At 35.9% G+C, this 15,011-nt stretch overlaps 1 protein-coding gene across 1 annotated transcript in view; it reads left to right on the plus strand.

The window, feature by feature from the left end:
• Positions 1 to 14,744, plus strand: part of CWC22 (CWC22 spliceosome associated protein homolog) — a 32,217-nt gene extending 17,473 nt beyond the window's left edge. The window contains exons 15-20 of the mRNA XM_068138442.1: positions 4,371 to 4,448; positions 5,975 to 6,127; positions 7,059 to 7,186; positions 8,149 to 8,250; positions 8,351 to 8,550; positions 11,667 to 14,744. Of these exons, the coding sequence (XP_067994543.1) occupies positions 4,371 to 4,448; positions 5,975 to 6,127; positions 7,059 to 7,186; positions 8,149 to 8,250; positions 8,351 to 8,550; positions 11,667 to 12,247 (1,242 nt within the window). The 3' untranslated portion in view covers positions 12,248 to 14,744. The remainder of the gene's footprint in view (positions 1 to 4,370; positions 4,449 to 5,974; positions 6,128 to 7,058; positions 7,187 to 8,148; positions 8,251 to 8,350; positions 8,551 to 11,666) is intronic.
• The last annotated feature ends 267 nt before the right edge of the window (positions 14,745 to 15,011 follow it).

Genomic DNA, 15,011 nt, shown 5'->3' on the forward strand with positions numbered 1-15,011 from the left:
TCACACAAAAGAGCTGAGCTTTGACAGGAAGAAGCGTCTAGACATATAGTTGGATCATTCAAAGTATCACTTGAAATAATTATTGCAAGAGTAATGGAATATAAGAGGTCTTTTAAACCATACCTATATGGCATGGAATTCCAGAAACAGAACTTAAGTACATGACATTAGATAAGATGAATTTAAGCATATGCTTATAACTTTTTAATGAGTTGGAATTTTTCAACTCCTATTGATCTATTTTTACCATTGTTTAAAAAAATAAAAATAATTAACACCTGAGACTAATTTTGATCTATCTTGAATGCTTAAAGCTTAGCTGTGTGTTTTGCAAAACAGGTTTCATGCACTTTATAAATGTGGCAGGTGGTATCTATGTTAAAATATTTCTAGTAAGCATTAAAAAAAAGTTTTCTGAAACTGCTTATCTTTATGACATTAAATATACCAATAAAGAAAAAATAGCTAATTTTGTAATATAATTGGGAAGATTGTTGCCTTTTCTATGCATGGTGTGGTATGTGTTGATGTCTACAAAATGAAGGTATAGAAGACCTCAGATTACCTCAGTGACATCATTTAAAATTTAAGTTTTACTCATATAGCGTTCAGGTGGAAGGGAAACTAGTACTGAGGGGCTTTAGTGCATTGCTTTATCAGTCTTGTGTGTGTGGTGCAGACTTGTAGCAGCATGATAAAAAGTATGTCTATATTGTATCCTGTGAATGATTCCTGTGGAAAATGTTGTCATAGGTCTAATTTATGCAAAAATTTATATAACCCTGTTCAGCTCTAGGCATGCATTTCTCTAAACGTAAAACAAGCTGAGGTAAAAAATGGTAAACAAAGGGACCATAAAAGTTAAGACAGACCATTAGCTGACCAGACACAGCTGGAGACAGTATAGCAGCTGCCAAAAACACTGGCTACTGAAACACCTTCGATAGCTTTGCCAGCCTTCACTCTAGGTTGTAATTCAGTGGATAAAGAAGAGAAAGAGGAGAGATGGTGGAAAAAATGTATATGCATGTGATAATTATGTACAGTCAAATACTCAGCTGTAGAGAAAACTTTAAGGGTAATAAGCAGAAGTAAAATACACTTCTGCTGAAATGGAAGAGGAAAAATATACCAATTGTGAAAACAATGCAAATGTACTCAGTGAAAGGCATTAATTTCACACTAATTTAAACCAACTGTGCCCTTTACTAGGTTTGCTTCTAGCAAATCAATTCCTTTAGTTCCTTGAATGATTGTAGCAACCCAAGTGGTGGCATTGTTTATTTTGTATTTGAAGAAGTTACATTAGCTTATGAGGTGGGGATGTTTCATGATTGCTTCAGCTTTTTTGTGCAATAGATGGAATGGAGATGTGTGGCTGGCAAGGGAGTGGAGATAGAAATGACATTGCTTCCAGCTAGGGAGTGGTAAGAGACCTCCTCTTGGAGGCAGCTCTAAAATTGCAATTTTAGCTGAATGTAAATCTTAAGAAACAGCAAAAAAATAAGGGAAGAAAGAGGGGAAAAAGAACCCATAATGAGAAGGGAGTGAGAAAGTAGCTCTTGTATCTGCAGTGAACATAGCCTTTGAGTGAAGCTGAGAGGATACAGAGTGGGCTTGTTTTTCTTAAACAGTAAAGCTGGGGGCAAATGTGAGTACAATTTTTCTGTCTTTTCCTAGTTTATCCTTTAGGATCCTTGAATGTAAGATGATAATTGCCATGTTAGGTTGAGCCACAGTCCAACTAAACTGTTATCCTGTTTGGATAAGAGCTAGTAGGAAATGTTTAGGGAGAACTGTAAGAAATGCAGTATATTTAGAGGGAGCTTTCTCCTTATCTTCTGAGGTGCTATTTTTATCCTGTGACTCAGTAATAAATATCTTTAAAAAGATCATGCACTCTTTCTATGGGAAATCAGGTATTTTCAAAGCATTTTACTTCATGATTGGGTAGCTATACATGATTTCTTAACGAAGGTGAATAGTCAATGCTATGAAAACTGTTGAACACAGAATATAAATTGTCTGTAATACTACAAAAGAAATTAATTGCATTTTTTAAAGCAAATGATGGATTTAAAACCACAGGCTTTCCCTACCATAAACATCACCAGAAGCATTATCATTGCAATGCAGAAATTAGTTAAGTAACCTTTAAAGCTGTATGTGAAGCTGGAATTGCCATGTGAACTTGTTGCAGCTCTCAAAAAAAAATAATTAAATCATATTAAAGTTTGCCAATTTTTAATCTGTACAGTTACTCTAGACCTAACGTCAAGCTCTTAAGATAACGCTACCAAGAATGTCTTTGTGGGCAAACCTCTTCTCATGCAACGCAGTTATTCAAGATACCCTCCTGGAAATCATTGTAATATTTAATTAAAATGTTAAAATACTTAATTACTGTAAACCACAGGGGATACAAATGTTGGAAGTACATTTAAGATGAGAAAGAAAAGTAATTTGATTTTCAAGTCTTGATGATGTTATTAGCAGTAGCATCAGCACTTTACCCTTTTTATTGTTTAAAACCTGATTAACTGCAGCATTACTGTAAAACAAGACAATATAAAAAGTTAATAGGCATTTTAATACCTCACACTAATACAATCTGACAGTGTGGAAATGAATGCCTTTAAGCATATCTGTAAGTTTGTTTGCTATGTTACTGCCTCATTATTTGGAGGGATTTTTTTAATTACTTTTTTTGTTCAGCGTGGTTGGCTTTTTAGTTTGTTTATGATAGGCGGAATGTTTCCTTTTGGAATCCGTGCTTGGCAGAATAGTACGAGAGGGAGAACATGAAATCTGGTATATTTTTCAATAGACCGATGTAAGGTACAGGGAGGGCAAGATGCTTGAAATGATCCAATATTTTTATGGGAGTGTTACTAGTTTAAAGAGAAATTAAACTGATCGCGGAAGATACAGGACTGACAGCCAAAAGCCTATTTGGGAATGTTATAAACTGGTTTATGCTGCTGAATTGGTCTTTCGAGAAATTAATAGTAATTAAAAAAAGTTAGAGGGGAAAAACTGCAGGCCTGTTTAAGCACTGTGTATTTCATGGCTCTTAATTCATAGAAAAATGCTTGCTCCGCTTGTCTTAATTCATGTTTCAAAATGTGCCCTAAGCTGATTCATGGCTGTACTACCATCTGTAACATATGTGTCAGGTCAGAGGAAGAAGCATTTTGAAACTCATGTTTGCATACTTGTCTAGATCACTGCTGTCAGACTGGCTCTGGTCCTAGGGACAGGGTACAAAGCAGAATTCACCTACATGTGTTTCTCCTCTGATTTTGGTGTGTGTGAAGGAGCAGGAGGAGGCGGCAGCTACCAGTGAATGATTACTGAAGATCTTGGTGTAATGGTATTGGGGAACAAGGAGGAAGGGGGCCAGACAACCTGTATTCCAAGGAGACTGGGGATAACTGTTCTAGATAGTTGTTGTCAATGGAGTACATCTTCTGTAGTACTACTATAGCATCCACATCCACAATGGAATCAGAAAAAATTAGAGTTGGCTATTGATAGTAGAGGATGCACAGAAGTTTTGGGAGGCTAATCTATATAGGCTTCCTCCTTCCTAGCCAAGGACGAGATGCTCTTTTAGAGAGTCATGGAGAACATGAGCCTAAACCAGCTTCTTCAGAGAAGTTCTTTTAATTTTGGTTAGAGGAAGTCTAGACACGTCAGCCTCCCAGGACTGAGTTTAGTCTTTCTGAACGTAACCCTTTGCCCTCTCTGGTGTTCCAGTGATGAAGTTGCAGTGAAGCACTGCCTTCTGTTCACTTACGGTAAGCAGAACTCATTGTAAGAATTACAGCTGAATGATGGATGAAAACATGCAGATTTTTTTATTTTGGAAATGCACTGCTAAGTATGAGCGTTGTATTTGAGCTTCAAGACGGGCTGTTCTGTAAGCCATTTTGACTTTTGGGAGTTGTGAAGAATCTTAATTTTCTACAAATACAGAGGTTGGTGCTATTTAAACAAGACCCAAACCCTCCCCACAAAAAAGCCATCAACCTGCCCTTTTTATCTCTCACCCCCTTTTTGTACTATGGTGAAGAATTCAGTTTGTAAATTGTTTTCGAATTCTCCTTGCTTCGAGTTGCAGTCTGTCAACTCATAAATTTTAGGCTAGGCAGAAGAGGAAGTTTAAATAGCTGAAGTTTATACTCATATTCCAGATAATGTCTAAAAGATGAGAAATTCAGAAAGCTATTGATGTTGCCTATAAAGTTTTATGTAAATGCTCTTGTTCCAAAGCTTATGTCAATGTAAGGCTTTCTTTAGTATTTTAGTCCTTATTTTTTTGATGCTACATTGAATTTATCTAGACTTTTTTTTTTCTCTTAAACTAGAAAGAACTCTGCAATATGATACTTGACTGCTGTGCTCAGCAAAGAACATACGAGAAATTCTTTGGCTTACTGGCTGGGGTGAGTTCTCTTTTCAGTTTTTATATTTTATGAACTGCTTTTCAGATTTTACATTCCAGGACTGCACATAAAGTACTCTGTCCAGCTCTGGAACCCCTAACACAAGAAGGACATGTGACTATTAGTGGGTCCAGAGGAGGGCCATGAGAATTATCAGAGGGATGGAGCACCTCTTCTGGAGAGAGTTGGTGTTTCTCAGCCTGGAGAAGGTTGAAGCAGCTTATAGCAGCTTTCCAGTATTTGAAGGGGGGCTACAGGACAGCTGGAGAAGGACTTTTTACAAAGGCATGTAGTGACAGGATGAGGGGCAATGACTTCAAACAGGAAGAAGCTAGATTTAAATTAGGCATTAGGAAGAAATTCGTCATCATGAGAGTGGTGAAGCACTGGAACAGGTTGCTTAGAGAAGTTGTAGACACTCCACACCTGCCCATGGCAGAAGGGTTGGAACTAGATGTTCCTCAGGGTCCCTTCCATCCTAAACCATTCTATGATGCTGTGATAGACCATTTTCATTAGTTTGCTCTCTTTTTTATGTCAAACTTAAACTAACAGTCTTTTTACCACTATGAACATGGTTATATTAGTTGGTTGGTTAATGGATTGAATTAACATTTTGATTGTAATAAACATAGTAAATGCAGAATGAGAGAGCACATTTTTCACTTTATATCATTACTATTTTTGCCCCACTCTGTTCATTATGGTAGGACAATAAAACACTGCCAAAGGATGGTACTAAAAAGAGGTAAAAACGTTAGTTACCAGAAGATAGCCTTTCAGTAGTGCTGAGGGTTAATTTTGGAAACTCTTGTCTTTTATCACTTCATTCAAAGCTGCTTAGTAGGTTTTATTTAGAGCACATGAATGAATACTTACTGTCCCAAGGTTGTGGGTGGCTTCTTCTATATCTTTTAACAGCTAGCTCTCTGGTTTTGTGCAAATAATTGCTAATTTAGTTGCACTTAAAAATTCCCTATCTATGGTATTGACAGATCTGAGTGGTTAAGATAAATCAGTTGTCTTCACCAGGGAGCATGTTATGCTTAAATGCTTCTGGTGACAGTCAGTTACAAAGCACTAGCTATATGAATCTACACATTCAATAGAATATTAATGTTAATTTCCATGTTCTTTTGGAATATTTATGTCCAAAGTGTCTTACTTCTGTACTGTGTGCTGCCTATCTCGCTTTAAATAGCCATTCAGTGATGCCATGAAAAAAAAAATTGTCTGATGGGGTTGCATCAGGTGAAAATACTGTGTCTGTGGAAGTACAAGAAATTGCTGGTTAATTTGCTCTAGTTCAAAACTGATAATTATGCTTTGCAATGCAGATGAGTTTCTTGTTCTGACAAACTGCTTAAAAAAATGTATCCATTTGAGGGTATTTTCATCTTCTCCAAGGGTTTTTTTCAAAAGGAAAATCTTGTGGTAAATATTTGAACCATTAGGTCACTTAGAAGTAAGTTTTTTTCATGTTTAATATGTTTAATCTGTGTTTTTCAAATTGTGCAATTTCTCAGCGTTTCTGCATGTTAAAAAAAGAATATATGGAATCCTTTGAAGCTATTTTCAAAGAACAATATGATACCATTCATCGTTTGGAAACAAACAAACTGAGGAATGTTGCCAAGATGTTTGCTCATCTACTGTACACGGATTCAATTCCCTGGAGCGTAAGTGAAAAAGACTATGGTCCTACACTTTTTCATTAATTAATCTCCAGTGTTCAGAAATAATACATAATAAATACATTAGCTTTGGTATTTATTCTTTAATTTGGAACTGCCTGTATTTACGTCAACCTGGTTTAAGTATCTTCTCAGACATTGAACTCTGTTACTCCATCTCTCTTGTGCATCATTATCCTACCTTCCCCCATTTTTATGTAGCTGATTTGTTATTTTGTGGAACACAGATGGAACTGGTTGATTAAAATGTACTTCCTTTTTGAGAATTTTGAGCTCCTAATCAGCAATGTTGACAGCAGAACTATCTCTAAAAAATCAAGCCCAGAGAAAACTTTTAAAATTGTGTATCTTACGTTTCGTAGAATTATAAGAAATTTTAAAATGCTGCCGTTTTGTGATTTAAGTGCCAAACAAATAAAAGCAGCCTTGTTTTCTGAGATGCAATAATGTAACATTACAAATGAAGAAATATTAAAGTAATTTTTCATACTGTTTTATTCTTGTTTCACAGCCTAATCTCATTCTTCAGGGACACACAAGTCAGTCCAAACATTAAACCTCTTTAGGACTGAAGTCCCAAATCTTTTAACTTCTCAGAAATCCACCTGATTTTCTAATAGGGAGCTTTCCTGACTGATACAAATCTTAAAACAATTACTAGTGTAACTGTGATCTGAAACTCTCTTCACAGTAGAAAAGGATTTTTTGAGAAAGAGAGCCTTGACCAGCAATTAAGTGGTTTATGTTTTTGAAGTGGGGGCAGGGGGCAGGGGGGAGGGGGGGGGTGAGGGGCATTAAAAAAATACCACTCTCTATTAGTTATTTCAGAAGGGCAAAAACCTTTAAGATAAATGAAAGAATGTATGCTTAAACTTAAACAATTAGGAAACACTCTTAGTTTTCTAATTATTTTCAGGTCCTCGAATGTATAATACTGAGTGAAGAAACTACAACGTCGTCCAGCAGAATCTTTGTCAAAATATTCTTTCAGGAGCTCAGTGAATATATGGGACTTCCTAATCTTAATGCAAGGTTAAAAGATGAGTAAGTTGGAATTTTATTTCCTGAATTATAAATTTAATTAGCTTCTTTATCTGAGGAAGTACAGATAAGAACTCTTGTTTTCCAGTTCAAATAAAACTGCATTTTTGTAGCTGCAGTACTTCAGGAATAAGTTCATGTATAGAGATAGTCATTGCAGAGTCCCATTAAGCGTTACTTTAAATTTTGGGTCCGGTATCTGCATGACTTTGCAACATGTATCTTATTTTTTTTTCCTAATGGTACTCAACTTGTGTAAGAGTGTTCCGAGTGCAAGTCTATTTTTATGAATTGTCAGCTCTACAGCTGTGTAATAAATAGTACTATAGCTTCTTTCTCTGACCAAAAAAGCACATAACTATTTGTAACAGTGGTTCCAGGATTGGTTGTTTATCTTTAAGTACAGTGTAAATGACACTATTTTTAAAGCCTGTACAAGATTTAATGTATTGCATTCTGGCAATATTCCTTTGAGTTGCTTGAGCTATTCTCCTGTAAGATGGGATTCTCTGTGTGATGAAGAACTTAGTAGATGCTCTAGCTCCTGTAAACTTATATTTGAAGCTACACATATTGAGTCCTGTTTGATGGGATTTCAGCATAGATACCTAGACCATGGAACCTCTTGGTCAATAAATATTATTCTTTGCTGGCACAGGATATTGTGATCTCACAGGTCTCTTCAGGGTTTCACAGAATCAGGCTTTCTGTTGTCATAATTTGACAGTATGTGTGGAATTCTTCCATGTATGAGAAGGTTTGGTTTTATAAAATAGCCATTTTTTAAATAGCATTTTGATCACACATATCAGATAAAAACAATTAACGTATTGAAAAATGTATAAAGAGAAAACCTCTGCTGTCCTGTGGAGATCCATACAGTTTCTTTTCCAGTCTATTAATATCAATACAAATTAGTGCTAAGATGGCATGGTCTTTAATTGAGATATTTTTTTTTCTATCAGAACACTGCAGCCTTTCTTTGAGGGATTATTGCCTCGAGATAACCCAAGAAACACTCGCTTTGCCATCAATTTCTTCACATCTATTGGCCTTGGAGGACTAACGTGAGGAACACATTTCTGATTTGATATTTATTTTAATTTCCTTCTCTCCCTCTTAAAAAAAAATTAAAAATTGAATTTTCTTTTGTTTGTTGTTAATTAGGGATGAATTACGGGAGCATCTTAAAAATGCACCAAAGATGATAATGACACAGAAACAAGATGTCGAGTCATCAGATTCCTCTTCATCTTCAGACTCAGACTCTTCATCAGATTCTGATTCTGATAGCAGCAGTAGTAGTAGCTCAGAGTCATCCAGCAGCAGTGACTCCTCATCTAGCAGTGACAGCAGCAGCGACTCAGGTACTTAAGCACTAGATGTAACTGTATGCTTCTCTGTTATTCTATACATCCATTTATTTTTATATATATAGAAATATTTACTTGTTTTGAGGCAAAAGCATCTACAGACTATATTGGTTGCTCTGCTTTAAGGAACTAATAACTTTTTTTTGAAAGTAAAGTTAGAGTTTAAAATATTAAACATTGCCTATGGAAATTGATTTCATGATTTAGAAAACCTGAGTTCCATTTGTAGTCTTAAGTGTGTAGGTGTATATATATAGTTATAGGCTACTTTGTTCTCGTTTTGTTTTGTTTTTTTCACACAATACCTGTTGCACAGTACTATGTTTCACTTTAGTGGAGGATGGAGGGATTAGAGTCATACTGTATTAATAATCTCTATGAGATGCTTACCAGTGAACTGTAGAGAGTAATGTCTGCAAGCTTTTTTTTGCTTGGCTTGATTGAGTGAGGTTGATATTACTTGTGTCCTTCTCTGTAAATATGTGCTGCTTCATGGGTCAGAAATTACATTCTGGCAACGTGTTTAAATTTTATTCTTTCTAAATAGCCATTTCTAATTCCACTTCCTCAGGAAGACTTTGTGTGGTGGTTCTTGTCTGTAGAGAAATCACATCAAGTGTTGCAAGCATGGCTTAATCTGTAAAGTGCACGCAAGTACAAGTTGATGCGTGCAGTCTCCCCCATTGTATGTAACATGAGCAGATGATAACACAGCATGACTTTCTATAATACAGAAGCTTGCTGACTCAAAGTTAATTTGATTTATTATATGCTGTTGAAATGAAAATATTGATTAATAAAAGCAGTAAGAAATTTTTATGCTTTGGAAATATCTTTTTGTTCTCCTTTGCAGACTGTGCAAAGTCTGATCTGTGTGTCATTGCATTAATCGCATTAGTGACAACAAAGCAGTCGAGGAGGGCACAGTTAAACAGGGTCAGAGAAGGCATTACTGGTTCAGCATAGAGCCAGATGGCCCCTGCATAGACAGCTGCAGCTCTGCTGAGCTGCTTGATAGGAACCAGAGAGGGAAGTCCTTAGTGACAAACCAACTGAGCCTGCAGTCTGCTAGCATGAACACTTTATTTCAGTAAATTTAGGACCTTCCCTTTACTGCTTGTCCTTTCTTTATTCAGGAAGATATTGATTAAAATTTGCATTTTGATATCTTTGCAGCCTGGTTTCACTATTTTCCTGGGTCTGGTCAGAACATTAATTGCAAAGAACTGTATTCTTTACTTGGTTGAGGGCCATTATTTGGTAGAGCTCCAAGTCTTCCTTCATTTGCAACTTTTGAAGTCTTTAAAATAACTTGGTAGAGTTGGAAAGCGTTTTTCAGAAAAATACTTGAATGTTTTTAGCAGTGCAGGGTATGAGAGAGAGAGAAAACCTGTTGAGTAGAAATTGAGTACAGACCTGAATTAGAGATTACTGTTTCACCGACAGTTCATGTGTGGAACTTCACCAGCTAACTGAACTCAGCACTTCTCTGGAGTGGTCTGTTATCAAATCAGCTTGTTCCTTTGTACTTACTTTCTGAGTTCATCTTCTGCATTCTGGTGGATGTTAAATAATAGGGAAAACACTTTAAAAGAACTTAGTGCACTGGAAGTATCTGAATTGGTGCATCATTATGTTTTACCAGAATGCCAGGAAGCCTTAGTTCTGACATGATGCTAGCCAACTGCTGTAGAATTTGGATATTTGATGTACTACTAAATCAGTTTCTGGCTATGGTATTTTTCAAAAGGTGATTAGAAAGAGTTAGTTGATATGATACTATAGTTTGTACAGTAAGGTGAATTAATGGTTGTTCCAGATGTTTCTTGACAATAAATACTGCTGTGTGAGAGCGAACAGAAGAGCCTGTTCCACTGAGATGAGCACTGCTGGGTATTTAGAAATAAGAAGTTAGCTTTAATCTTAAGTTGTTGACAAAGCTGTCACTGTTTCTCCTGAAAAGGAGCCAGAGGACCATTGTTACACTGCTGCACTACCGCTGTTTCAGTCCCTTTCAGTATGCCTCTCATTTCTCATAGGATAGTGATGGAGATTTTTCCCCATCTGCTGTGTTTAGTCTCCACTGACCGATAAGCTTTTCCAGGAAGTAATTTGGAAAGTAAATTATTTTAAGAGAGTGGATAGTCTGGGAAAAAGTGGTATTTCTGAAACCAGCTATTTGTCAGAGTGCTTTAATGTATGTCATTGCAGCCTGTGCCTGGGGTTTTTGTATCAATTCAACAAGAGGATGATGATGGGTAGAGGTTTAGCAAAAGTCAGGCATCGCTGGCAGATAGCTAGTGGATAAAAAACGTGTGATGGATACTTGTCAGTGGCAGCCAGATCTGTACAAATTTGAGGTGTTTGTTCTTGAGTAATTAACTGGGGAAGAGAAGTCCCCATTTTCCATTACAGAAGTATATCTTACATACCCAAAAAGTTCTTGGGTTGACAGGTTTGCAAATTTTATGTCAGATTCTCATTTAGTGAGTTACTCTATTGTAACAGTGATATGATTGCTTAGTAATATTTTGCATTCAAGTCCAGATTTCTTGAGGTTTTTTGTAAGTCGAGGAAGAAGTTTTATTTTGGTTTGAGCTGCATCATATTTTTGATGTGTGTTAAGCACTGTAAATGGATGAAATGCAGAAGGCCATTCTCTAATTTCTTATTTGTGTGCTTTTAAGGTTTTGTGGTGGTGCGCTGTGACCTTGCTTTTTGTTATAATATGGTTCTTGTGTTAGTAATAGCGTAGTTACTGAGAAATACTGAAAGCATGGAGGAAAATGGAGAATAGTCATGGTCTTGGTAGTCCACACTTCTATGAAGAACTGATGAAAAACAAAAAGCCTGTAATACAGACAGGCATTCAAAAATTATCAGTACCTGCTCAATTAAATTGTGGGTGAATTTTCCCCCATTTCATGAGACTGTTGGTTATGGGTGGGGAGGAGCAGTAAAATCACACTCATTATTTTGAATCCTTTGTCCAGGTACATCCCATGAAGAAGGTTTTCTGACAAATAAATAAATCTAGAACTTTCTATGTATGTTAACAAGTTTAATAAATGAGCATTGAACCTTATTCCTATAATTTGTTATGATTTCAGATGTTCCTAAAGCCAAAAGAAAGAGAGTGCAAAAGAAAAATAGAGAATCTGATAAAGTTTCCAGGAAAAAACAAGAAAGGAAAAGGAAATCCCTTGAAAAGAAAATGGGAAGGAGGCAGCAAGAGGAAAGAAGTGATACTGAGAGCAAATCAGAAAGAAATCATCAAAAATTGAAAGAATCACACAGGAGAGATGATATATCAAAGTATCACAGAGATGAGTCCAATGGCAGAGATGGTTACCACAGTGGAAAAGATAGACACCATGAAAGAAGTAAGGATCTAGAGAATAAGCACAGTAATTCAAAATCGAAGAACGCAGAGAGAAGAGCTTCTTTGTCTGACGATGAAAATTACAGACAGTGGAGCAAAGATAATGGACATCGCAGCAGAAAAAGAGAGAGGTCCAAATCCAGAGAGAGAGCCCATAACTCCAGTCCAAGAGAGGAGGAAAAAGACAACCGGTACAGAAATGGTTCCGGGAAGCACCAAGAGAAGTACAGCCGCCACTCCGAGCACTACAGGGAATCCAGAAAGAACGAGGACAGGCGAAGGGAGAATTCCCCACACAGACGAAAATAGTACCTGACCAGAGTGCGACATAAGTGTGCATTTCTGAGCTTTGAAATCTGTTGCTGAACTTTCTTTTAAAAAAACTATTTTGTACAAAGTGATAGTTTGCATTTGTAAATTTTATCAGACTTTTTCAGATTTTCAGTACCCTTTTTTTTTTTATAACTGCTGCCTTGAGTTTTTCTGTTAAATTCTTCCTTCAGAGAAATGAAGCTGTTTATTTTGTGAATAAAACCATTATGATCTCAGCAAAATGGGTGTTTCTGTCACTTGGTTTACGAATATTTGTAATTGCAACTTTCTAGTCTAAAATGCATTGTTTTTCAACTTTGTTAATTGGAAGTCAGTTACTGAGGCTGGAGTGATAAATGTTAAAATTTCAGATTGCAATGTAAATGTCACCTGAGAAGGCTTACAAAAGTTCTCACTCAGCACAAGTGCTTCAGGCATTCTGTAGCTGTATATTCTTTCAGCTTCACGAACATGAAACAAGTATGACCAAATATTTCAGGTTGATATATGTTTTGGCTTTTTTTGTCTTCAGGAGTTACAAATTTTGGAAGCAGTTTTAAATGTCACATTTGAAAGTGTGTCAACTTGTTCTGTTACTTTTCACAGTGTTTTTTAATATTGTAACATCCTGAGCTAGTTACCGCTTGGCATCTTAGGGTAAAAAACGGGTGGTTTGTTTTGTCGGGGTTTTTCCATCTATGACTTTGATTTTGAAGTCATGGACTTCAACTCTAGCCCTACAAAAGAAGTGTTTAAGGAACATGTTTCCCAGTGTATTAAAAAAAAAAAAGAAATCAAAGAGAGGTGTTTCAAATCTTTGTAGATGGTTTTGAATTACATGGCTTGAAGCATTAATGTTATTAGAAGCAAAATTTACCCAGAAAAATCCAGTTGCTGCAGTAGTTCATAGTACAACTTGTCTTATCAGGAGTCATTTGAAGCAACTAGCTCAACATTTGTGTATGAATAATGAATCAAAATCATCTGGTTAATACTGAATCTCTGTTAGTAAGTAAGGAAAATATTTGAAGGCATTGAGCCTGAAATTGGAAGTAGTCTGGAAATGGTCAGTAAGAACGACAGAGGTGATAATTTTTTTTTTTTAAGCTTTGTAAAAAGAACACCATTGCAGGGGATATGAGAAATTACACATTTCATGTGTAAATCATAATACATCTTGTATAAACAGAAAATATTTGAGCTGTTTTATAACAGAAAACAGAACAATTCCTAAGGAAATAGATCAGTTTCACCTGAATCTTGTCACAACATTTTTCTAAGAAAAATGTCACATTTTAGAATTTTTTCTGTATTTGACAGAATTTATTTCTGCAGGCTCTCATGTAATATAAACATTTTCAGTCGACAACATTCGCATGAAAAATGAATTCATTGCAGAGGGGGAAAAAAGGGGGTTTCTATCTTGCTGTACCACAGCTAGAAATGCTTTGGTGGCATTATTGTTTAAACTGTGGTGGTCTTTTGTTCAAAGCATTTCTATTCTCAAAACGATTTATGCATTTTGGCAGTGTGTGTTAATTCCAGGAGAAATTCATTTTAAAGAATGCTTTCTAAAAAGAACGTTGCTGGTAATTGTTATGCTTCTTTGATAGCTCTCTATAAACTATTAGAAATTATCTGTACTTCATAATGGTTTAATTGTACAAACTTACATAATTTATCTAGAGTAACACTTTCCTTGCTACATTATGGATTTAATAGCATAAATTTTAGTAACCCATAACTTTTGAGATATTATTTTCAAGTTTAAAAGCTTGTTAAGTACATTTTTAATAAATGGAAATACATGAAAAGAATAAATGTGAAAACATGAAAAATAAAACTTTTGATCTCATAAATGCTGATTAGAAAATGCCAGCTTAAATATCTCTAATTCTTTGTTATTTTGTACTGGCTGCTAAAAACATTGTCCTCTTTTTTTGTTTTGTTTTGTTTTTTGAGGTGGGGCAAAATAGGGTGAGATTAGGACTTGAGCTGAAGTCTTAGCTGCAGTTATGATTTTGTGGTGTGCTTTTCTGTTTTCATTTCCAGAAACATTAATAGGCATTTATTTGATAGAATAACCTGTTAAAAATACATGTTATTTTTACCATTACTAGGTGAATATGTGCATCTTAACAGATGCATGCTCAGAAGAAATGCTGCACTGCAGCAGACCAGAGAGACTGTGTCTCTTCAGGCCAGAGACACAGTGGTGAGTAATACTGAGTTCAATCCTAGTTTTTACCAGACTAGTGCTTAATGACTTCCTGAGCCAGAGGCACTATGTGCATCTTTGAATAAGGCTAATTCTTTCACTGATTTCCAGGGGATCCTGCAGCATCTTCTGCCAGTTCTAGTATTTCACTATATAGCACATGTAAATGTACGTTTCTTTCATAGCTTCTGCCTAATCACTTTAATTTGCCACTTTCTAGTGTGTTTTCTGAATAGTGTTGCATAGTTGTTTCCTGCTTGAAATCTTGGGTGTGATTTTGTATAGACTTAAACATCTATATTTTTTGCTGTTTCTTTTCCAGAAGTTAAAAAATTACTTAAAATCGCTCCTTGTGTGGGACTACTTTGTAGCCCTTGTCATTCTTTCTGCCCTTTATAATAGTTTTGCTCTATTCTTTACAAGGGAAAACAAGTCCACAGTACTATGTAAGTTGATCTTCCCTTATCCGCCGATGCTGTAACTCTGTGTCATCAGGCATGATTTGCCCTTGGTGAAGCCATGCTGGTTAACACCAATCACCTC

This window comes from Melanerpes formicivorus, unplaced genomic scaffold (genome assembly GCF_026170545.1).
Source record: "Melanerpes formicivorus ecotype bairdi unplaced genomic scaffold, bMelFor1.0.p_v2 SCAF_5, whole genome shotgun sequence".
In the NCBI taxonomy this organism is placed as follows: Eukaryota; Metazoa; Chordata; class Aves; order Piciformes; family Picidae; genus Melanerpes; species Melanerpes formicivorus.